The following is a 23,680-nucleotide window of genomic DNA, read 5'->3' on the forward strand; positions in this document are numbered from 1 at the left end:
TGTCTGTTCTACTAGCGGACTTTTGCAGCAAACTCAAACTAATATTGAAAAACAACCTAGCGTGTGACTAGCCAAGTAACACTAGGACAAAGTCACAGTTTTTAGTAACCTATCAGCTCAATTCAACCAACTTCTACATTTTGGCTTTGGATCGAAAATAAATCATGTTCCCGAAAATTGTGACCACCCGCCAATGTGGCCGGTGAAATAGAAATTCTTACCCGCCAATGCCAAAATCTACCCGTATGTGGCGGGTGTTAATAACGCACCCTAGCAGTGTGACAGAGCCATCAGCCCTGTGATTAGGCTGGCAGATTACTGCAGTTTAATTGCCCTCTGTCTATATATTGTCTTTGCTTCTCTCTCCTCTCTAGTTTTTCCCGTCCCGTCTTTTAACATTTCGGTTCCTCTTCTTAATTTCCCTTTTCCATTAATAGAGGTCCTTTAGAATCTAAATTGTGTGGTTGGGGAATGGGGACAACCAACAAAGTCTCTTCTCGTGCCTGATGATGATTGGTCACCATGGCAACTACCCACAAGGTTTCGTTCGGGTAGATGTTGAAATCTGTCTGAAAAATTGGGTTATCAGTCACCGTGATCTATCCCCCAGTAGGAATAACCAGATTTCTCCATCTCTGTATGTCGGTCATTACAGGAAGTGATTGATTGTTGATCCTTAGCTAATGTCTTTAGTCTTATGAATTGTGCTGGGCTGAACGGGAGGGTAAAGGAGAGACATATACAGTAGGCAGAAGACTGGCTGGGGCATAGATTGGCGACTCTCCGGGAAAGGCCTATTACAGCGGCACTGATTGTCTGCACTGGAGTCTCAACTCTGTCCCCAACAGTCCTGGCACTGACCCTCTACTGTCTGCTTCTCTCAAACTCTCATTATCAACTCAGCTGACAGACTGTTTTAGTCTCTTCTTATTCTTCCTTTATGAAAATGAGGCTATATTAGATTACAATTGACACGTGAGCAGCATACCCTGTGTTGAAAGACATCATGGACAGGACATTAGTGTATATGACTCATGGTTTGCGATTGACATGTTGGAAAATGTCATTTGTGTGATCTTTCCATGAGAAAGGTAATCTCAGTCGTGTGTGTGTGTGTGTGTGTTTGCCCTGATTTAGAGGGCGGTCTGTGTGAGAGGTCTGTGTTATTCCACCATCACTGACTGACTCATCCAGAGCTCACAGCTTCAGACAAAGTGTCTCTGTTGCTGTGACTCCAGAGCAATGAAATGTGTATGCCATCACTCACACAGCTTGTGTGTGTGAGAGAGAGAGCTGGGCGATATGGACAAGAATCCATATTGCAATAAGTTGCCTAAATTGATGCGATAATGATAAATACACAGAACAAAAATATAAACGCAACATGCAACAATTTTAAAATATTTTACTGAGTTACAGTTCATATAAGGAAATCAGTCAATTGAAATATTGAATTAGGCCCTAGTCTATGAATTTCATATGCCTGGGAATACAGATATGCATCTGTTGGTCACAGATACCTTACAAAAAAGGTAGGGGTGTGGATTAGAAAACCAGTCAGTATCTGGTGTGACCACCATTTGCCTCCTGCAGCACGGCATATTTCCTTCACATAGAGTTGATCAGGCTGTTGATTGTGGCCTGTGGAATGTTATCCCATTCCTCTTCAATGGCTTTGCAGAGTTGCTGGATGTCGGAGAGAACTGGAACACAATGTTGTTTGCGTCTGTCGAGTATGCAAGCCATGGAAGAACTGGCCATCTTCATGGTATCTCTGTGCATTCAAATGGTCATCGATAAAATGCAATCGTGTTGGTTGTCTGTAACTTATGCCTGCCCATACCATAACCCCACCCCCACCATCGGGCACTCTGTTCACAACGTTGACATCGGCCCACCGCTCACCCAAACGGGTCCTAAAATTCTAAACCAAATAGCTAAATGTGACCATCCTAAAACAATTCCATATGTTAGCTTAGTACCCACCCCCAAAGGCTTAGACTTTTAGAGGTTAAGTGCAGTCGGATGTAAGGTGGATGATTGTCTTCTCTTTCGATATAGATTCTCCACCCATGTGACTCGTCATATTCCAGCATGATCCAGAAGCTTGCGAGATCCATCGACTTCACTCTTATTCTTTTATTTTTCTACACGTCTTTTTCTCTCCACAAGCCGCTGTGGCTTGTCGTATTTACTCTCTTGACCTGTGTTGTCTTACACTAATTTCTTTGGCTGCCATCCATTCAGAACTGTTCTCCTTCTGAAAAGCGAACCACTTAGCATAGTCTGACAGAGCCATTGAGCTGATTTTAACATGGTGGGAAAAATAATGGATTCTTCAGAGCATCTCCAGTAATCTGTCAGTAGTGTAAGCAGGCTGATTGGCTGTGAGTAGACCGTTTTATGATTCATTTTTTATCAACCGCCCCTTCCATCCCTCTTCAGTAGCACAAATTATACAGAGTAAGCTAATTTATGGTGCTAGTATACTATATTTTAGAAAATTGCTATTTCAGAAATGTATTTTGTATGTAGTTTAGTTGAAATGGCACTACCCCAAGTGGGCACCCGTGGAAAATAATTGGCGTTTTGGTTTCATATCTCAGCTATGTTTGAACGTGCCTAATCCAATTGTTGGGAGGGGCAAAATACTTTTAAATGTTGTATTTTATTTATCTGTTAATTTTACCAGTTAAGTAGACTGAGAACACGTTCTCATTTACAGCAACGACCTGGTGAATAGTTACAGGGGAGAGGAGGAGGATTAATGAGCCAATTGTAAACTGGGGATTATTAGGTGACCGTGATGGTTTGAGGGCCAGATTGGGAATTTAGCCAGGACACCGGGATTAACACCCCTACTCTTACGATAAGTGCCATGGGATCTTTAATGACCTCAGAGAGTCAGGACACCCGTTTAACGTCCCATCCGAAAGACTGCACCCTACACAGGGCAGTGTCCCCAATCACTGCTCTGGGGCATTGGGATATTTTTTAGACCATAGGAAAGAGTGCCTCCTACTGGCCCTCCAACACCACTACCAGCAGCAGCATCTGGTCTCCCATCCAGGGAGTGACCAGGAACAACCCTGCTTAGCTTCAGAAGCAAGCCGGCAGTGGTATGCTGACTTGGATACTCCATATTCTTTTAGCCTCTTTCTGACAATAACTTCTACAGGCTTTCATACCAAATGTGAGGTGAAAGCCTGGTGGAGTCTATAGTAACCTTAATCTTCTGGGTCAGGGCATCCATCCTCAGCCCCACTACAGATTTCCCCCTGGCTGCGTCCAACTTTAGCTCTGCCACATTGAAGGAAATGTGGGATCCCACCTCAAATCCTTGAACGCATGTGGAATATTGCCTCATCTCCTCCAATATCCAGTATACTTGGCTGATCTGGTTTTAGTTGAGATTTGTTATATTTTCCTTTGCACTTATAGCTTGCTGTTGACTCAGTACTATGGAAAGAGATTTGAGTGGTAGGCTCTGTTGACTCAGTACTATGGAAAGAGATTTGAGTGGTAGGCTCTGTTGACTCAGTACTATGGAAAGAGATTTGCGTGGTAGGCTCTGTTGACTCAGTACTATGGAAAGAGATTTGAGTGGTAGGCTCTGTTGACTCAGTACTATGGAAAGAGATTTGAGTGGTAGGCTCTGTTGACTTCTCTGCCCTCTGGTAAGAGCAGCAATGCTGAAGAGCTCATCAAAGCTCCCATCTAAGCTGCCTTCTATTTTCAGCCTACACTTTCAAATCAGTTGGTTTTCTGTCTGGAAAAATGCGTTCCAGATTATGTGTGAGAGAGCTTGTGAGGGACTGTGTGACAGAAGCATGCTGGCAGCTATCATCAGGGCAAGTGTTAATCTTGCTCTGGCTCTACACAATGAGTGCTCATCTACCCCACATATAATTGTTCCCCACAATGAAATTGGGGAGGGGACTGTGGATCTGTCTCCGTTCGTATGTTAGTCACACGATATCCACGACAGCACTGGGACGATTTTGACAACTTGGGTGAATGATGCGTCTTGCCTTAGAGATCTGGCATATACAAAATTACACTGATTGGCGGGAGCTAAAGTAATTATTATCCAATGTGACTTAGTCATGCACGCATACATTTAACATATGGGTGGTCCTGGGAATCGAACCCACTACCCTGGCATTACAAGCACCATGCTCTACCAACTGAGTTACAAAGGACCAGTTAATCACATGCTGCATAATTCGTGTTGGACAACATGTTCACTGTTGCCTTGTTAGATTTGTAACTGGAACAGACTTGGCAATGTTCACTAAGAAGACAGAGCAGCACAGAGAGAGAGGCGTGTTCACAAAATCACTGGACATTCATCACAGTAAGGAGGACATCCACTGCTTGTGATCCTGTTTCACCAGATTGTTGTCCCATTCTCTTCTGGTTCATTTCACCTCTACTCTACCATTCAGACATTGGTCACACAGTGATGACACGCTGTTATATACTCCCCTACTGCGACAGGACAGGGAGATGACGTTGGCTGTCTGAGCACAGTGTTGTCTGCAGTTGGCATGTCAATCAGTGTAATTTATTTTCCCTTTCTTAGTGCACCCTCAGTGTGCAATAATATTAGAGATCCTGGTGCACTGTGAGTGTTCAAATGTCTGCCAGTGAATTGCTGAAAACTGCCCTAGTGTTCCATTTAGGGTTTTACATAAGTAGGCTGTACTACGGCAATTGAATCTCATTCACATTGGAAATGGATGTCATAAAATAGAACTGAGTTATACTGACAATATACAGTGGGGAGTTTGATGGGTCTCCTTTTAATACTTATGCTCCCATCAACGCTCCCTTTCCATGTTATTACTTCATTTATGTTCTCCCTAGTGCTGTCCATCACTCTTAAACAGGATTCTTCCTGCTCTCTCATTCACTAATTCCTATTTCTTCAGTTTTCCTCTCACTCTGTGTGTACTAGAACTGCAGAAAGATTCAGTCAACACCACTGGGTCGTTCCACCATCAAAAAGCACAAGACAGAGTATTTTGACACCCACTATATCAAAATGTTTCTGTAGTTAGAAACTGGTAAGATTGGCATTCCTGACACATTTTTTGTTTTTAACAAGTAGTAGAAAGCTGTAATGTATTCCCTGTGAATCTGGTGACTGTCTCCCCCCCGTGCAGAGAAATTAGTAATTGAAGTCGCTTGCATTATTTTCCTTAAATTACAGTGGGGCAAAAAAGTATTTAGTCAGCCACCAATTGTGCAAGTTCTCCTACTTAAAAAGATGAGAGAGGCCTGTAATTTTCATCATAGGTACACTTCAACTATGACAGACAAAATGAGAAAAAAAATCCAGAAAATCACATTGTAGGATTTTTAATGAATTTATTTGCAAATTATGGTGGAAAATAAGTATTTGGTCAATAACAAAAGTTTATCTCAATACTTTGTTATATACCCTTTGTTGGCAATGACAGAAGTCAAACGTTTTCTGTAAGTCTTCACAAGGTTTTCACACACTGTTGCTGGTATTTTGGCCCATTCCTCCATGCAGATCTCCTCTAGAGCAGTGATTTGGGGCTGTTGCTGGGCAACACGGACTTTCAACTCACTCCAAAGATTTTTTGCAGGATTTGAGTCCCAGGCGGCGTAGTGTGTTACTGATGGAAGCCTTTGTTACTTTGGTCCCAGCTCTCTGCAGGTCATTCACTAGGTCCCCCATGTGGTTCTGGGATTTTTGCTCACCGTTCTTGTGATCATTTTGACACCACGGGGTGAGATCTTGCGTGGAGCCCCAGATCGAGGGAGATTATCAGTGGTCTTGTATGTCTTCCATTTCCTAATAATTGCTCCCACAGTTGATTTCTTCAAACCAAGCTGCTTACCTATTGCAGATTCAGTCTTCCCAGCCTGGTGCAGGTCTACAATTTTGTTTCTGGTGTCCTTTGACAGCTCTTTGGTCTTGGCCATAGTGGAGTTTGGAGTGTGACTGTTTGAGGTTGTGGACATGTTTTTTATACTGATAACAAGTACAAACAGGTGCCATTAATACAGGTAACGAGTGGAGGACAGAGGAGCCTCTTAAAGAAGAAGTTACAGGTCTGTGAGAGCCAGAAATCTTGCTTGTTTGTCGGTGATCAAATCCTTATTTTCCACCATAATTTGCAAATAAAGTTCATTAAAAATTAAAGATGTGATTTAAAAATTAAAAATGTAATTTTCTGGATTTCTTTCCCTCAGTTTGTCTGTCATAGTTGAAGTGTACTTATGATGAAAATTACAGGCCTCTCTCATGTTTTTAAGTAGGAGAACTTGCACAACTGGTGGCAAACTAAATACTTTTTTTCCCCACTGTAGTGTGAAAATACCATGGTTTGACCACTAAATGCTGCTGTTCCTGCTATACCGCCACACTCTTTTATCCATTTTGCTGGTCTCTGGTGTTTATTAAATAGATCACAACATTTCCTTTAACTTTGGGTAGAAACCAATAGATTTGGGTAACTATTATTTATTTTTTAACTATTCATGCCAGTCCTCCATGAAAGCAATTCAGTTTATAAAATGTAATTTAAACAAAATGTTTCAGGAATGCCAATCTTACCTGTTTCAAACTACATAAACTATTTCAATCTGAGATTGTGGGTGTCTTGGCTTGCTGAAATGACATCACTGGAGTCCTTCCATATGTCATCCCTTTTCCTATATTGTCAGTGAACAATGTTTTTAAAGGGCTACATTATCAAATGTTGGCTGTGTGCCTCACTGTGTCCATAGCAACAGAGCCGCTGGTTTCTCCTTTGTTGGAGTTTGCTGTCCTCCTCCTCAGACTTCTTTTGACGATGGAAGGATAGTGGATATCATTTATCGAGTTGAAGTCAGGGAAATAAGTTAGTGGTGGTAGTAGTAGCTTACAACTGCTTCCTGTGAAGAAGACTGACACTCCTCTCTGTCTTCCCCAGGTGTGATTGACAGCTGTCAGACCTAAGTTACGATGGATGAGCTCCAGGATGTGCAGCTGACTGAGATCAAGCCCCTGCTCACAAATAAGGTGAGTGGACAGAAAGATCACACAAATGTACATTTTAGTCATTTAGCAGGTGCTCTTATCCAGAGCGACTTACTTAGTGAGTGCATACATTTTCATACCGGTCCCCCATGTGAATCGAACCCATAACCCTGGCATGGCAAGTGCCATGCTCTACCAAGTGAGAGAGATGCGCGCGCACACACACACTTTCCTTAACACTAAAACCCATATACCCCTTTCAGTATGTAAGTACCCGCTAGAGAAAGTTGTCAGCTGTCTTCATTAGCATACGCATCAGATGCATCTACTGTGATCAACCTAAATAAATACCATCGGAAAAAAATAATTGATTGAATGTAGTCATGTCTTAAGAATATTTTGTTTATATTGAATAATGATATATATTTAATTTTTTGAAGGACATAAAATGCATGTAAGTATATGTTTTATTCCACAAAGAAATAGGCTACTGTAAGATGTAGGCCTCGCATTTTTTAGTTTCTCTTACATTAAAAACATTAGTGTAATACATTTAATTTAATTTGTAGATTCGATTAGTACTTGAGTTACAGTAAGTAATAGTGTTGTTACAGCGAAACGAAGTAGAAACGAAAGAGGTTATAAGCAAGGGGCGCAGGTCAAATTATTTGTCGTAAAGGTAGGCCTTAACACCAACATTTGATAAATAGCCTAGTGCATAAACAATTGTATGCATAAACAATAGTGTTGCATGGTATTCTGAAACTTTTGAACGGTTTGGTACTAGAATGTTTTGTTACTTTTGGTACTTCTGTGCAGCCGATTTCCCCCTTATAGGGTGAGCACTCTGGTCTGCGTGGGCTACATCACTCATGCTGCACAGAAGTTGACATACTTGAATAATGCGACACGTAATGTAGAACTGAAACCGTTAGTTACTGTTCACAAAACAATGTCCTAACAGGCTAGAACACTTTACATTGCAAGAAGATACCAGTAGCTTCTAGCTTTGTAGGTTAAATTTTCTTGCTAACTTACAGCTGAAGCTAACCTCAATTCACTACCCCTAGTACCTTGTTTGTGATAATAGGCAAACCGTAATGCAAAATATGCTAATTTCAAAGCTTATTTGCCGCCAACTCTTTATTAAGGGAAGATGAAGGGAAGAGGAAGAGCAGTTTGCGCTGCTGCCACAATTCTTACACTATTGTTCTAAATTCAATCACCCTCTTCATCCTCATCATTCAGTTAATTCAATCGTGAAGTCGTGCACAATTATTATTTTCGATCTGGTTTCTGTCACCCATTCATCCATTGACGTCATTCATTCAGTGTGGTGTCGTGACTTTACTTTCATTCAATCTGATGACTGCTATTTATCCAATCAACTAACTATTACCCGATTTTTAAATGAATCATGTAACAATTAACTCATTAGGGATTTAGGGCACCACGAGCGGTTGTTTAAAACCTGATGACGGGTTAGGGTTCCCTTTTGGGAACGACCCCTCCCACGTTCAGCTGGAACGTGGCGCATGGAACGCAAAAATATTCTTAGAAATATTTAACCTCCACACATTAACAAGTCCAATACCTCAAATGAAAGATAAACACCTTGTTCATCTACCCAGCATGTCAGATTTTTTAAATGTTTTACGGCGAAAACACACCACATATTTATATTAGACCACCACCGAAACGAAGACAAGAGGCAGCCATTTTGTCCCAGAAAATATAAAATTATAAAAGCAGGATTTAAAAAATAAATCATTCACTAACCTTTTGAAAATCTTCATCAGATGACAGTAATAGGACATGTTACACAGTACATTTTTTTTTTCAATAATATGCCATTTATATCCATAAATGTCCATTTACATTGAATTCATGTTCAGAAAATACTGAAAAATGTCCGCAGAAAATATAGGTAGCGCCGCAAGATAACGTAAATAGACATCATAAACTTTGACTAAATATACATGTTCTACATATAGTTAGAAAGATACACTGCTTATTAATGCAATCGCTTTGTTACATTTCTTTTTAACGTTACAGAAATCGCTCACTATTCAATATTCAGAGACGGCGCTCAGATATAAGCAATATTTCTCCGCTATGTTGGAGTCAACAGAAACACACAATTTCAGCATAAATATTCCCTTACCTTTGATGGTCTTCGTTCAGAATGTACTGGAAGGGTTCACACTTACCCAAAACATCGTTTGGTTTCAAGTCTTGTGTCTTTGTATTAGCATCTGCTAACAATATGAGCTGAAATGCACCCAAAATGTCCTCTGGTCCGGAAAAGTTGCGCATCAAAACTTCAAAATTACATATTATATGTCGACTAAACAGGTCAAACTAAGTGCAGAATCAAGCTTTAGGATGTTCTAAACGTACAAAACAATTTTCAATTCAACCGGTCATTGTTAGTTCTCCTCCGGAGTGCTGGAACAAAGGAATGGATGGGACCAATTCGCGCCCTAACGAACAGGTATTTTCTCGCGGCACTCACTCAATTCACTCCCATAAGGCCAAAACGATTAAACGCTCTACTGAATGAGGACATCTAGTGGAAGACATAGAAAGTGTCCCCAGATCCATAGCTGGTTGGGAAGGGTGGGGGCGATCACATCAAAGTTGCCCAACTTTCATGATCACAAAACTAGTTTGGAAGAATGCCTGCCCTGTGAGTTCTGCTATACATACAGACATAATTCCAACGGTTTTAGAAACTTTAGAGTGTTTTCTATCCAATAATAATTATTATATGCATATATTAGCAATTTTGGACAGATTTTTTTTCAGTTTACTATGGGCACGCAATTCCTCCAAAGGGGGCAGTATTCTGCCTAGCCTTAAGAGGTAAGGAGTTACCATCTCCTGAATTAAACTCTAAAGGTCTACCTATCACATCCATAAAACTGTCAACGTAAGCTTTGTAACATTCTTGGATCTACAAAAACCCCAGCCTTACTCATGAAACAGTACTACACAAATTGGTTTAATTATTTATTTACTAACTAGCTAAATAATTACACAGGGTAACATACACTTAATACATGAGAACAAGGTCCTTAGTGGACTGACACAATTGACACTTATTGTTGATACATTTTAGAACTATTCTCACAGTAATCATATACTTTGCACATGAACCGCCACTTGTTTGGAGTAAGAAATCATGAATGTATTTATGCGTGAATATGCTTGTAAGGCTTTGATTGTCCGAAGGGTCCGGACCCGTCTCTTCTACTGTTGTTCACTCTGGAAGATGCTCCTGGCAAGAGCTTGGCTAGCCAGCCGTGTCAATGGTTCCCACTGGGTGATGAGAGTAGCGTAATAAGGTGATTTGAGAAGAGTTGTACAGCAGGATCATTTGAAAAGTAGTAGGATGGTCCCACTTAGAGTCGCTTTTCTACATATTTGACTTAAGACAGCAAATCAGCCGTACCAGTGATTGTCCGAGAGAGGAGTTTTCTCCACCTTGTGTCGAAAGTCAGATTTTGAACCACTACACTCGCAGCTGCAGCCTGGCGATGTTCTGGTCTAGTCTGGGAGGTGAGTTGATTTTCTTCCCCTCATGTTGAGGATCAAAGTTCCAACCATTTAAAAAAAATGTAGGCTCCCGCCTCACATTTTTCTGGTCTAATATTCATTTCTGCTCCAACCCTTTTATGCACTCTGGCTGTTCCATCAGTCTGACATGCTCTCTGACCTCACTTGGGGCATGACTACTTACTGTGCACAGTTTATAGAAGACAAATGCTCTTATTGCTCCTAAAATCACATTCCTCAAAAATAATTTATTGTTTTATATTTCATATACAATGTTAAGGATGGAAAGGGAACATACTTTCCAAGGTACAGTATTTCCTTTATAATGACATCACCAAATAAAAACCAATATGATATTTGTTTTCTGTAGATCATCTCTGACCATTCCCCACGTTCTTATGTTAGAAATATTGTTTCAGTATTCTCTTTAGAAACTGTTAGCGTTTCAGTGGAAAGACTGTCTGTTAACAAAGACATTCCTTTGATTAATACTGGAGTGGAAAAGAGTATTCTTCTTTAATTTATGACAAGCTGTGAGCTGTCAACCTCCACCAGCTCGCTCCCTCCCATCTTCTGTGGGTGAGAGAGGTTTGGTTACGGTCAACCATTGTCAAGCTGATCTGGCCCGTTGGCTCCTCACAGGACAGTCATGACAGAGGAGAAGGACACATTAACGCCTGGGTACCAACGCCTTACGGGGCATTTGTCTTGGCCCCTTAAGGTAGTAATAGGTGTGTGGGGGGGAACTGGTAAATAACCTCAATACTTTTCGGCTTGTGATTTTAAACAATTCTGACAAATTAAGCAATGTAAAATACAAATATTTTGGTAAGGGAAGGAGCAGAGTGGCCTTTGGTGTTAACTACCACTTTCACACTTGTTTACTCCCACATAGGTTCACCTTTCACTAGCCTCGCCTGATCATTTAGCCATTGCAAGAACTACATCTAAACAGAGGGTCCATGCACAGCTCTGTCAATCTCCACATCTACATGTTATCAGTCTGCTGACATAACCCATACTGCTTCTGCGCTGGTCACCTTTGGAAACCAGGCAGGAGGAGATGATATGAGAGGCTGAGCCAAAGTGCAATGGTATCGGATTTACATTTGCTCAAGGGCACATCGACTGAGTTGGCTCGGGGATTCGAACCAGCAAACTTTTTGGTTAATGGCCCAATGCTCTTAACCACTAGGCTACCTGCCGCACTAGAAGTAATGGTAGATTAGATTAGACTGTATTGGTAGTTAGCAGGTACTTGGAGCTGATAAAAGATTGACATTGTCAGGAAGAGGGCTTGCATAGTGGGCTATATTTGATCTCACAGTGAATCAACCATAAGTTTTAAAACAGCATCTCACTTTGCTCACTACACTATGGTGGGTGGCTGAGGCACTTGAACCACTCTGCAAGCTTAAACCCCTTGACCCTGCCTTGTTAGATATGGCCTGACTAACTGTAGTGGGGAATGTGACCGTGAGTGAGAGCATGTTTGTTCTGACTGTGTAAGGGTCTGCAGTAATGATCCTGTATTAGCTCTGCGACATCTGCTCAGTGTCTCCACTCTCCTCTCTAGCAGTACACTGCTAATGATGAGGGTGGGTGGAGGGCTCAGTATGAAGACAGTAATGACACAAACAACACAGGATGAAACACACACACACACAGAGAGGCAGGACCTGGCATCAGCCACTAGAGGTAATCTACTCCACACAGTGATCTGAGACGGCTCGTGGTGCCATCTGCCTCCTAGTGATGGCTGTGGCTCTACAGGCTCTTCAGAAGGCCTTGGAGCAGAATGGAGAACTGAGGGATAATGAATTAGGAGAGAAGAGGAGCTTTTTACCCTCATGTGCTTACTCAGCTCTCTTTTTCTCACTCTCTAGATTAGAAGGTTATGAGATCTGGCACTCGTTTGTGACTTAAACTCATCAACAAATGTTCTTCTCTCTGCAGAATGGGCGGAACTTCCAGGACTTTGACTGTCAGGTGAGTCAAACATCTCTTAGATGTATGAAATGTGCCTAACATATCATGGAATGGCTGGGCACATTTGGGTCCAGCCCAAATCAGACTGCTCTCTGTGGATCTAGGGCCTATTGGCCAGGAGTGTGTTGTCTACGTTAGGCTGGTCAGTCTGTGAGATTGTTGCAGATTTGATGCTGTGCTAATTACTCTTGAGTCTTTGGAGAAAGCAAAGTTGTTGTTTTGTGGTTTCTGGGTGGCAATCTGACCAACACCATCATGGTAAGTGATAATGGCTGTGTTTTTCAAAGGCAGCCTAATTCTGATATTTTTTCACAATTGAAATATCAGAATTGCGCTGCCTGTGTAAACACAGCTATTGTAATGTTCATCTATCTAGCTGATAGTTAGCTTTGTTTCCTTCTCCTTATGATACATGGTTGACTTATTTCCACACACACACTCTCTCCTCTCATGCGACCTTGTAAGACACTTCTCTGATTGGTGATTGATTGGCCAAGCAATACTTGTGGCAGATTTGACAGGGGCGCTGTATGTTGTTAGCTCAGCCACTTGTGTCCGCTGGGTTGGTGTACTGTAGATTGCTATTGTTATTAGACAGTGGATGTATTCACTGAATCCTAACAACCCTGAGGCTTTGCAGTGTAATACAGCTAACCTGCAGGGGCCTTGAGAGAAGCCTTGCTGGATCTCATTCCGTTAATGACTCTCCTCTCCCAGTCCTTCAGTGCTATTCGGCTTCCTAAATTAACATCCTGCGCCTCAGCTGGCGTCTGAAGCACCATTTATTTAAAAGTCTACCTCGTCTTCACGATTTCCGAGACAGACCCAGGCATTAATGGAACAGAAAATAAACAGCCTTGCAAGTTGCCAATCCCATCAAGGGCTGGAGCTAAATATAGCAGCAGGTAGGGAGCTACGTTGAATCTTGAGTGTGCTCAATAGAGCATTCTCTGTTACCTACTCCTCGTCTCGCCAGCAGAGAGCAAGGACGTCATGGCAACGCATGCCCTATGGATGAGGGGTGACGAGGACTGTTGCTGTGGCCGTATTACCGCCACACTGGCAGTCACGAGTCATGAAGGCAGTCAAATTCCACATGACCGTTTAGTCACAATACGGCAACTGCACCGCAGGGCTCTCCAGAGGGTGGTGTGGTCTGCACAATGCGTCACCGGGGGCAAACTACCTGCCCTCCAGGACACCTACAACACCCGATGTCACAGGAAGGCAAAAAAGATCATCAATGACAATAACTAGCCGAGCCACTACCTGTTCACCCCGCTTCCATCCAGAAGGCGAGGTCAGTACAGGTGCATTAGAGCTGGGACAGAGATACAGTGCCTTGCGAAAGTATTCGGCCCCCTTGAACTTTGCGACCTTTTGCCATATTTCAGGCTTCAAACATGAATATATAAAACTGTATTTTTTCGTGAAGAATCAACAACAAGTGGGACACAATCATGAAGTGGAACGACATTTATTGGATTTTTCAAACTTTTTTAACAAATCAAAAACTGAAAAATTGGGCGTGCAAAATTATTCAGCCCCCTTAAGTTAATACTTTGTAGCGCCACCTTTTGCTGAGATTACAGCTGTAAGTCGCTTGGGGTATGTCTCTATCAGTTTTGCACATCGAGAGACTGATATTTTTTCCCATTCCTCCTTGCAAAACACCTCGAGCTCAGTGAGGTTGGATGGAGAGCATTTGTGAACAGCAGTTTTCAGTTCTTTCCACAGATTCTCGATTGGATTCAGGTCTGGACTTTGACTTGGCCATTCTAACACCTGGATATGTTTATTTTTGAACCATTCCATTGTATATGGATTGTATTTATCATCATTAGTCATTTAGGTCAACATTGGATCATTCAGAGATCCTCACTGAACTTCTGGAGAGAGTTTGCTGCACTGAAAGTAAAGGGGCTGAATAATTTTGCACGCCCAATTTTTCAGTTTTTGATTTGTTAAAAAAGTTTGAAATATCCAATAAATGTCGTTCCACTTCATGATTGTGTCCCACTTGTTGTTGATTCTTCACAAAAAAATACAGTTTTATATCTTTATGTTTGAAGCCTGAAATGTGGCAAAAGGTCGCAAAGTTCAAGGGGGCCGAATACTTTCGCAAGGCACTGTAGAAGCAGTTTTTCAATCTCAAGGCCATCAGATATTTCAACAGCCACCACCTGCACAGAGAGGCTGCTGCCTACATACAGACTTGATATCATTGGCCGCTTTAATAAATGGAACACTAGTCACTTTTTAATAATGCCACTTTAAGAATGTTTACATATCTTGCATTACTCATCTCGTATGTATATACTGTATACTGTATCCTTCACTATCTATTCTTTACTATCTATTGCATCTTAGCCGCTCTGTCACTGCTCGTCCATATATTTTAAACTTCTCATCCCGTTCCTTAATTAGATTGTGTGTATTAGGTCTTGTTGTGGAAATGTTAGATACTGCTGCACTGTCGGATATAGAAGCATAAGCATTTCGCTACACTCGCAATAACATCTGCTAACCATGTGTATGTGACCAATAAAATTTGATTTGACAGTAATTAGGTTTCTCCAAGCTCTGATGCTGGTCATTAGTAGCCTACCAAACTTGCTAACTTCCCGCTGCTCAGCACTCTTTTGTCCCTCTAATCACTCTGACATCAATGCAAATGTATTTGAAAAATCTCATCAAACAATTGCGTGAGAAAACCAACTGATGGCCGCTAATAGAAAGACGAGGTTCCCATCAACTTTCTACAGGCTAGACCTACTATATTTATTTTTCAACTTTCCCAATATTAAGCACAATGCTTATATTTTACAACAGGAGTATAGCCTACCTGGCTGGCATGAAAATGAATCATGCGGAAAAGTGTCCTCCATTCGCTATGTAATTGCATAGATTACATGTTTTTTTCCCCCAGCTGCCCCTGTTTCCATGCAGGTGCATGATAATGAATGGTACCAGTCAATGAATGAGTACCAGTCAAAAGTTTGGACACCTAGTCATTGCAGGGTTATTCTTTATTTTTACTATTTTCTAAATTGTAGAATAATAGTGACGACAACAAAACTATGAAATAACACATATGGAATAATGTAGTAACCCAAAAAGTGTTAAACAAATTAAAATATATTTGAGATTTGCCTTGATGACAGCTTTGCAAACTCTTGGCATTCTCTCAACCAGCTTCACCTGGAATGCTTTTCCAACAGTCTTGAAGAAGTTCCCACACATGCTGAGCACTTGTTGATTGCTTTTCCTTCACTCTGTGGTCCAAGTCATCCCAAACCATCTCAATTCGGTTGAGGTTGGGTGATTGTGGAGGCCAGGACATCTGATGCAGCACTCCATCACTCTCCTTCTTGATCAAATATCCCTTACACAGCCTGGAGGTGAGTTGGGTCATTCTCCTGTTGTAAAACAAATGATAGTCCCACTAAGCGTATACCAGATGGGATGGTGTATAGCTGCAGAATGCTGTGGTAGACATACTGGTTAAGTGTGCCTTGAAATCTAAATAAATCGCTGACAGTGTCACCAGCAAAGCACCATCACACCACCACCTCCATGCTTCACGGTGGGAACCACACATGCGGAGATCATCCGTTCACCTACTTTGCGTCTCACAAAGACACAGCTGTTGGAACCAAAAGTCTAAACTTTGGACTCCAGACCGGAGGACAGATTTCCACTGGTTTAATGTCCATTGCTGGTGATTCTTGGCCCAAGCAAGTCTCTTCTTATTATTAGTGTCCTTTTTAGTAGTGTTTTTTTTGCAGCAATTCGACCACGAAGGCCTGATTCACACAATCTCATCTGAACAGTTGATGTTGAGGTTTGTCTGTTACTTGAACTCTGTGAAGCATTTATTTGGGCTGAAATCTGAGGTACAGTTAACTCCTCCTTGCCTGTGGCGGTCCTCGTGAGAGCCAGTTTCATCTTAGCACATAATGGTTTTTGCGACTGCACTTGAAGAAATTTTCTAAGTTCTTGAGTTTTTCCAGATTGACTGACCTTCATGTCTTTAAGTAACGCTGGACTATAATTTTTCTTTGCTTACTTGAGTTGTTCTCGCCATAATATGGACTTGGGCTTTTACCAAACAGGGCTATCTTCTGTATACCACCCCTAACTTGTCACAACACAACTGATTGGCTCAAATGCATTAAGAACTATAAAAAAATCCACAAATTAACTATTAACAAGGCACACCTGTTAATTTAAATGCATTCCAGGTGACTACCTCATGAAGCTGGTTGAGAGAAAGCCAAGAGTGTGCAAAGCTGTCATCAAAGCAAAGGGTGGCTACTTTGAAGAATCTCAAATATATTTTGATTTGTTTAACACCTTTTTTTGGTTACTACATGATTCCATGTGTTATTTAATAGTTTTGTTGTCTTCTATTATTCTACAATGTAGAAAATAGTAAAAATAAAGAACCTGCAATGACTAGGTGTGTCAACTTTTTACTGGTACTGTAGGTAAAGACAACATTAAATCAAGAATAGTCTGATGGGTGACAATATTAGCCTACCACTTGTGAATGATGACCAGTATAAGAAACAATGCCTTTTTTTGTGCGATATGTTTTAATAAGGTTTGTTTTAAGGTTTGTAACTAAAGTGGCCAAATAACTTCTTAGAATTTAGCACATTAAATCGCTTTACAAGGGGTGTAGAGCCTAACTGGCATATGTTTATTTTATTTTACCTTTATTTAACCAGGTAGGCAAGTTGAGAACAAGTTCTCATTTACAATTGCGGCCTGGCCAAGATAAAGCAAAGCAGTTCGACACATTCGACAACACTGAGTTACACATGGAGTAAAACAAACATACAGTCAATAAAACAGTAGAAAAATAAGTCTATATACGATGTGAGCAAATGAGGTGAGATAAGGGAGGTAAAGGCAAAAGAAAAAGACCATGGTGGTGAAGTAAATATGATGTAGCAAGTAAAACACTGGAATTGTAGATTTGCAGTGGAAGAATGTGCAAAGTAGAAATAAAAATAATGGGGTGCAAAGGAGCTAAATAAATAAATACAGTAGGGGAAGAGGTAGTTGTTTGGGCTAAGTTATAGATGGGCTATGTACAGGTGCAGTAATCTGTGAGCTGCTCTGACAGCTGGTGCTTAAAGCTAGTGAGGGAGATACAGTGGGGCAAAAAAGTATTTAGTCAGCCACCAATTGTGCAAGTTCTCCCACTTAAAATGATGAGAGAGGCCTGTAATTTTCATCATAGGTACACTTCAAATATGACAGACAAAATGAGAAAAATAAATCCAGAAAATCACATTGTAGGATTTTTTATGAATTTATTTGCAAATTATTGTGGAAAACTTTTGTTATTGACCAAATACTTATTTATCTCAATATTTGTTATATACCCTTTGTTGGCAATGACAGAGGTCAAACTTTTTATGGAAGTCTTCACAAGGTTTTCACACACTGTTGCTGGTATTTTGGCCCATTCCTCCATGCAAATCTCCTCTAGAGCAGTGATGTTTTTGGGCTGTTGCTGGGAAACACGGACTTGCAAATCCCTCCAAAGATTTTCTATAGGGTTGAGATCTGGAGACTGGCTAGGCCACTCCAGGACCTTGAAATGCTTCTTACGAAGCCACTCCTTCGTTGCCCGGGCGGTGTGTTTGGGATCATTGTCATGCTGAAAGACCCAGCCACGTTTCATCTTCAATGCCCTTGCTGATGGAAGGAGGTTTTCACTCAAAATCTCACGATACATGGCCCCATTCATTCTTTCCTTTACACGGATCAGTCATCATGGTCCATTTGCAGAAAAACAGCCCCAAAGCATGATGTTTCCACCCCCATGCTTCACAGTATGTATGGTGTTCTTTGGATGCAACTCAGTATTCTTTGTCCTCCAAACATGACGAGTTAAGTTTTTACCAAAAAGTTATATTTTGGTTTCATCTAACCATATGACGTTCTTCCAATCTTCTTCTGGATCATCCAAATGCTCTCTAGCAAACTTCAGACGGGCCTGGACTTGTACTGGCTTAAGCAGGGGGACACGTCTGGCACTGCAGGATTTGAGTCCCAGGCGGCGTAGTGAGTTACTGATGGAAGCCTTTGTTACTTTGGTCCCAGCTCTCTGCAGGTCATTCACTAGGTCCCCCATGTGGTTCTGGGATTTTTGCTCACCGTTCTTGTGATCATTTTGACACCGGGGTGAGATCTTGCGTGGAGCCCCAGATCGAGGGAGATTATCAGTGGTCTTGTATGTCTTCCATTTCCTAATAATTGCTCCCACAGTTGATTTCTTCAAACCAAGCTGCTTACCTATTGCAGATTCAGTCTTCCCAGCCTGGTGCGGGTCTACAATTTTGTTTCTGGTGTCCTTTGACAGCTCTTTGGTCTTGGCCATAGTGGAGTTTGGAGTGTGACTGTTTGAGGTTGTGGACAGGTGTCTTTTATACTGATAACAAGTTCAAACAGGTGCCATTAATACAGGGAATGAGTGGTGGACAGAGGAGCCTCTTACAGGTCTGTGAGAGCCAGAAATCTTGCTTGTTTGTAGGTGACCAAATACTTATTTTCCACCATAATTTGCAAACAATGGGATTTTCTGGATTTGTTTTCCTCATTTTGTCTGTCATAGTGGAAGTGTACCTATGAGGAAAATTACAGGCCTCTCTCTTTTTAAGTGGGAGAACTTGCACAATTGGTGGCTGACTAAATACTCGCAGTGGTGGGTAGTCTATGGGGCTTTGGTGACAAAACAAATGGCACTGTGATGGACTGCATCCAATTTATTGGAGTTCACCGTGGTAGGTTTAGCCAGGTGGAAAGTATGGCCAGCCGTAGAAAAATGCTTAAAGAAATGTTTAATTGTAGTGGATTTATCGGTGGTGACAGAGTTTCCTATCCTCAGTGCAGTGGGCAGCTGGGATGAGGTGTTCTTATTCTCCATGAGCAAATCTTGTCTGCTAAATGAACTAGTGTAGCCCGCAGCCATTTAGCCACATCAGGACCTAACATAAAGGACAAATCAAGAGTATGCAATTTTTTTTCTTTTGAAATAGACCACATTTTCTTCATATTATGCTTCTTTAGATCTAAAATAAATAATGGAAAAATAAATAATGGATTTATTGTGAAAGTTTAGGCTATATTACATATGTTTATTAGAATTTTTAAAAGGGCATGTAGACTATGTGTGGAAGCCAGGAGATGCTAAATGTGTTTGGTAATTAACGGTCAATTACCTCCAGTTATTTGCTTGACAATCACAGTCTGACAAAAATGTGTCACTGCCACAGCCCTAGGGGTGACATCTAGGGTTGCACATATTGGGGAATATATGGGAATTAACAGGAATACATGCAAATTAATATTAATACCATTTAAATGTAGATGTTTTTTGCATTGGATATATTTACCATGTAATATGGAGACAGAAACATAAACCTTTTCGTAAGTAGACATAATTGCAAATTATTATATCCTTCCAATAGAAATAAATAAAACAATTTAGTTACGAATTGAACTTTAAATTAAATGAGTTGACTCTCCACATGGGATGATTTCACTGAACAACAAAAGGGAATATTGAATGATCCCCAATGTTCCATCTCCCAAAAAACGTTTTCAACATACATCTGTAAAATGAAAGTCTAATAACTAACGCTTTGGTTGTCTTCCTCTCTCCCTGGACCTCCTCAATGTCCACCTCTTAAACATCAGACTGAGGCCTCATTTTCACTGTCACTTTCCAACCTTGTTGAGGGTGGCTCGTTGTCAGGCTCAAGAAGCCTCAAATTTGTCCGGATGGCCACCAATTTTTCAACCCTTTGTATTGGTCAGCCTGTTGCGTGCTTTGGTGTGTGTGTGTGTGTGTGTGTTCCCAAACAAGGACCAGTTACACTCTGAGGCGGCTGATGTTGGTGGGATTCGGAGGATGATGGAGGCAACAGGGGAAAGAGCCACAAAGTCCCTTCCATCAGGTGGCTGACGAGAAATGTTGGCACGACTGCCATATTGCATCTCCATCCCAAAGCCCTTGCTTGGAAGTATACTTCACCAAAACTCAAGAATCTTGCCCTCATTCAGGCCAAGGTGACACATGGTAGTGATGACACCATAGGCCTTGTTGATCTCTGCACCAGACAGGATGCTCTTGACAGCATACTTGGGGTCCAACATGTATGCTGCGGCATGTATGGGCTTCAGGCAGAAGTCTTCATGCTTTTTTATGTATTTAAGAACAGCTCTTTCCTCTGCTTGGAGCAACAGTGAAGTGGCAGGGCAGTACGGATTTCTTCTCTTAGATCTGCAAGAGGTCTGAACATCAGACAGGATGGCATTGTCTCCCTCAATCTGTGCAATGGCTACTGCTATAGGGTTCAGGAGTTTCAAGCTGTTTACCACTCTATCCCAAAATACATCATCCAGGAGGATCCTCTTGATGGGGCTGTCCATATCGGCAGACTGTGATATGGCCATTTCTTGGAGAGACTCCTTCCCCTCCAGGAGACTGTCAAGCATGATGACATCACAACGTCAATGGGTGTTGCTGGGCAGCTTCAATGTGGTGCTCTTATTCTTCTCACTTTGCTAATTGAGGTAGATTGCTGCTGCAACTTGATGACCTTTCACATACCTAACCATTTCCTTGGCTCTCTTGTAGTGTTTCTATTGTTTTCAGTGCCATGATGTCCTTGAGGAACAGATTCAATGCATGATGTGAGGGTAGGACTTCTCCACTTTAGACCAAGCATCCTTCATGTTCGCAGCATTGTCTGTCACCAGTGCAAATACTTTCTATTGTCCAAGGTCATTGATGACTGCCTTCAGCTCATCTGCAATGTAGAGACCAGTATGTCTGTTGTCCCTTGTGTCTGTGCTCTTGTAGAAATACTGGTTGAGGAGTGGAGATCTAGTTAATTATTCCTTGCCCACAAACATTTGACCACCCATCAGAGATGATTGCAATACAGTCAGCTTTCTCTATGACTTGCTCAAGCAAGACATTCATCAGCATTTCTCTGACTACGTTCCTCCATTGAGTCAAAAAAACTTCTGATTCCAGGAGGACCATGAGCTGTTGCTATCGATAAGGTGTCGGATTCATCATTTTCACCTCGAATAGAATTGGGGGGACTTTTGTCAGAGGTTGCTTGTTGTGAGCGCTGAGGGAATTGTATGCACTTGGCCAGATGATTCTGCATCTTTGTTGCATTCTTCAACAAATGTTTTGGCACAGTATTTGCAAATGTACACAGCTTTTCCTTCTACATTAGCTGCAGTCAAATGTCTCCACACATCAGATAGTGTTCATGGCATTTTCCTGTAAAGATTTTTTTATTTAAATGTAATAAAAAAACAATACAATTCCATGTCACCCTCCGATCCAACAGGTCCCAGACATGCTCAATGGGATTGAGATCCGGGCACTTCGCTGGCCATGGCAGAACACTGACATTCCTGTCTTGCAGGAAATCACGCACAGAACGAGCAGTATGGCTGGTGGCATTGTCATGTCAGGATGAGCTGCAGGAAGGGTACCACATGAGGGAGGAGGATGTCTTCCCTGTAACGCACAGAGTTTAGATTGCTTGCAATGACAACAAGCTCAGTCTGATGATGCTGTGACACACCGCCCCAGACCATGACTGACTCTCCACCTCCAAATCGATCCCGCTCCAGAGTACAGGCCTCGGTGAAACCCTCATTCCTTCAACAATAAACGTGAATCCGACCATCACCCCTGGTGAGACAAAACCGCGGCTCGTCAGTGAGGAGCACTTTTTGCCACTCTTGTCTGGTCCAGCGACGGTGGGTTTGTGCCCATAGGCGACGTTGTTGCCCTCCTACAAGCCCTCAGTCCAGCCTCTCTCAGCCTATTGCAGACAGTCTGAGCACTCAATTCTCGGGCCGACTCTTTTCTCTGTATATATCAATGATGTTGCTCTTGCTGCGGGCGATTCCCTGATCCACCTCTACGCAGACGACACCATTCTATATACTTCCGGCCCGTCCTTGGACACTGTGCTATCTAACCTCCAAACGAGCTTCAATGCCATACAACACTCCTTCCGTGGCCTCCAACTGCTCTTAAACGCTAGTAAAACCAAATGCATGCTTTTCAACCGTTCGCTGCCTGCACCAGCACGCCTGACTAGCATCACCACCCTGGATGGTTCCGACCTTGAATATGTGGACATCTATAAGTACCTAGGTGTCTGACTAGACTGTAAACTCTCCTTCCAGACTCATATCAAACATCTCCAATCAAAAATCAAATCTAGAGTCGGCTTTCTATTCCGCATCAAAGCATCCTTCACTCACGCCGCCAAACTTACCCTAGTAAAACTGACTATCCTACCGATCCTCGACTTCAGTGATGTCATCTACAAAATTGCTTCCAACACTCTACTCAGCAAACTGGATGCAGTTTATCACAGTGCCATCCGTTTTGTCACTAAAGCACCTTATACCACCCACCACTGCGACCTGTATGCTCTAGTCGGCTGGCCCTCGCTACATATTTGTCGCCAGACCCACTGGCTCCAGGTCATCTACAAGTCCATGCTAGGTAAAGCGCCGCCTTATCTCAGTTCACTGGTCACGATGGCAACACCCACCCGTAACACGCGCTCCAGCAGGTGTATCTCACTGATCATCCCTAAAGCCAACACCTCATTTGGCCGCCTTTCGTTCCAGTTCTCTGCTGCCTGTGACTGGAACGAATTGCAAAAATCGCTGAAGTTGGAGACTTTTATCTCCCTCACCAACTTCAAACATCTGCTATCTGAGCAGCTAACCGATCGCTGCAGCTGTACATAGTCTATCGGCAAATAGCCCACCCGTTTTTACCTACCTCATCCCCATACTGTTTTTATTTATTTACTTTTCTGCTCTTTTGCACACCAATATCTCTACCTGTACATGACCATCTGATCATTTATCACTCCAGTGTTAATCTGCAAAATTGTAATTATTCGCCTACCTCCTCATGCCTTTTGCACACAATGTATATAGACTCTCCTTTTTTTCTACTGTGTTATTGACTTGTTAATTGTTTACTCCATGTGTAACTCTGTGTTGTCTGTTCACACTGCTATGCTTAATCTTGGCCAGGTCGCAGTTGCAAATTAGAACTTG

General features: G+C 41.9%; 1 protein-coding gene across 4 annotated transcripts in view; it reads left to right on the forward strand.

The window, feature by feature from the left end:
- The window catches only part of ndrg3b (ndrg family member 3b), a 76,055-nt gene that overhangs the window by 25,549 nt on the left and 26,826 nt on the right, over positions 1-23,680 (forward strand). For all 4 annotated transcript variants that reach the window (XM_021616050.2, XM_021616051.2, XM_021616053.2 and 1 more), the window contains exons 2-3: positions 6,951-7,039; positions 12,512-12,544. In XM_021616050.2, coding sequence (XP_021471725.1) covers positions 6,983-7,039; positions 12,512-12,544 — 90 coding nt within the window. In that variant the 5' untranslated portion in view covers positions 6,951-6,982. The remainder of the gene's footprint in view (positions 1-6,950; positions 7,040-12,511; positions 12,545-23,680) is intronic.

Source organism: Oncorhynchus mykiss, chromosome 9 (genome assembly GCF_013265735.2).
Source record: "Oncorhynchus mykiss isolate Arlee chromosome 9, USDA_OmykA_1.1, whole genome shotgun sequence".
In the NCBI taxonomy this organism is placed as follows: domain Eukaryota; kingdom Metazoa; phylum Chordata; class Actinopteri; order Salmoniformes; family Salmonidae; genus Oncorhynchus; species Oncorhynchus mykiss.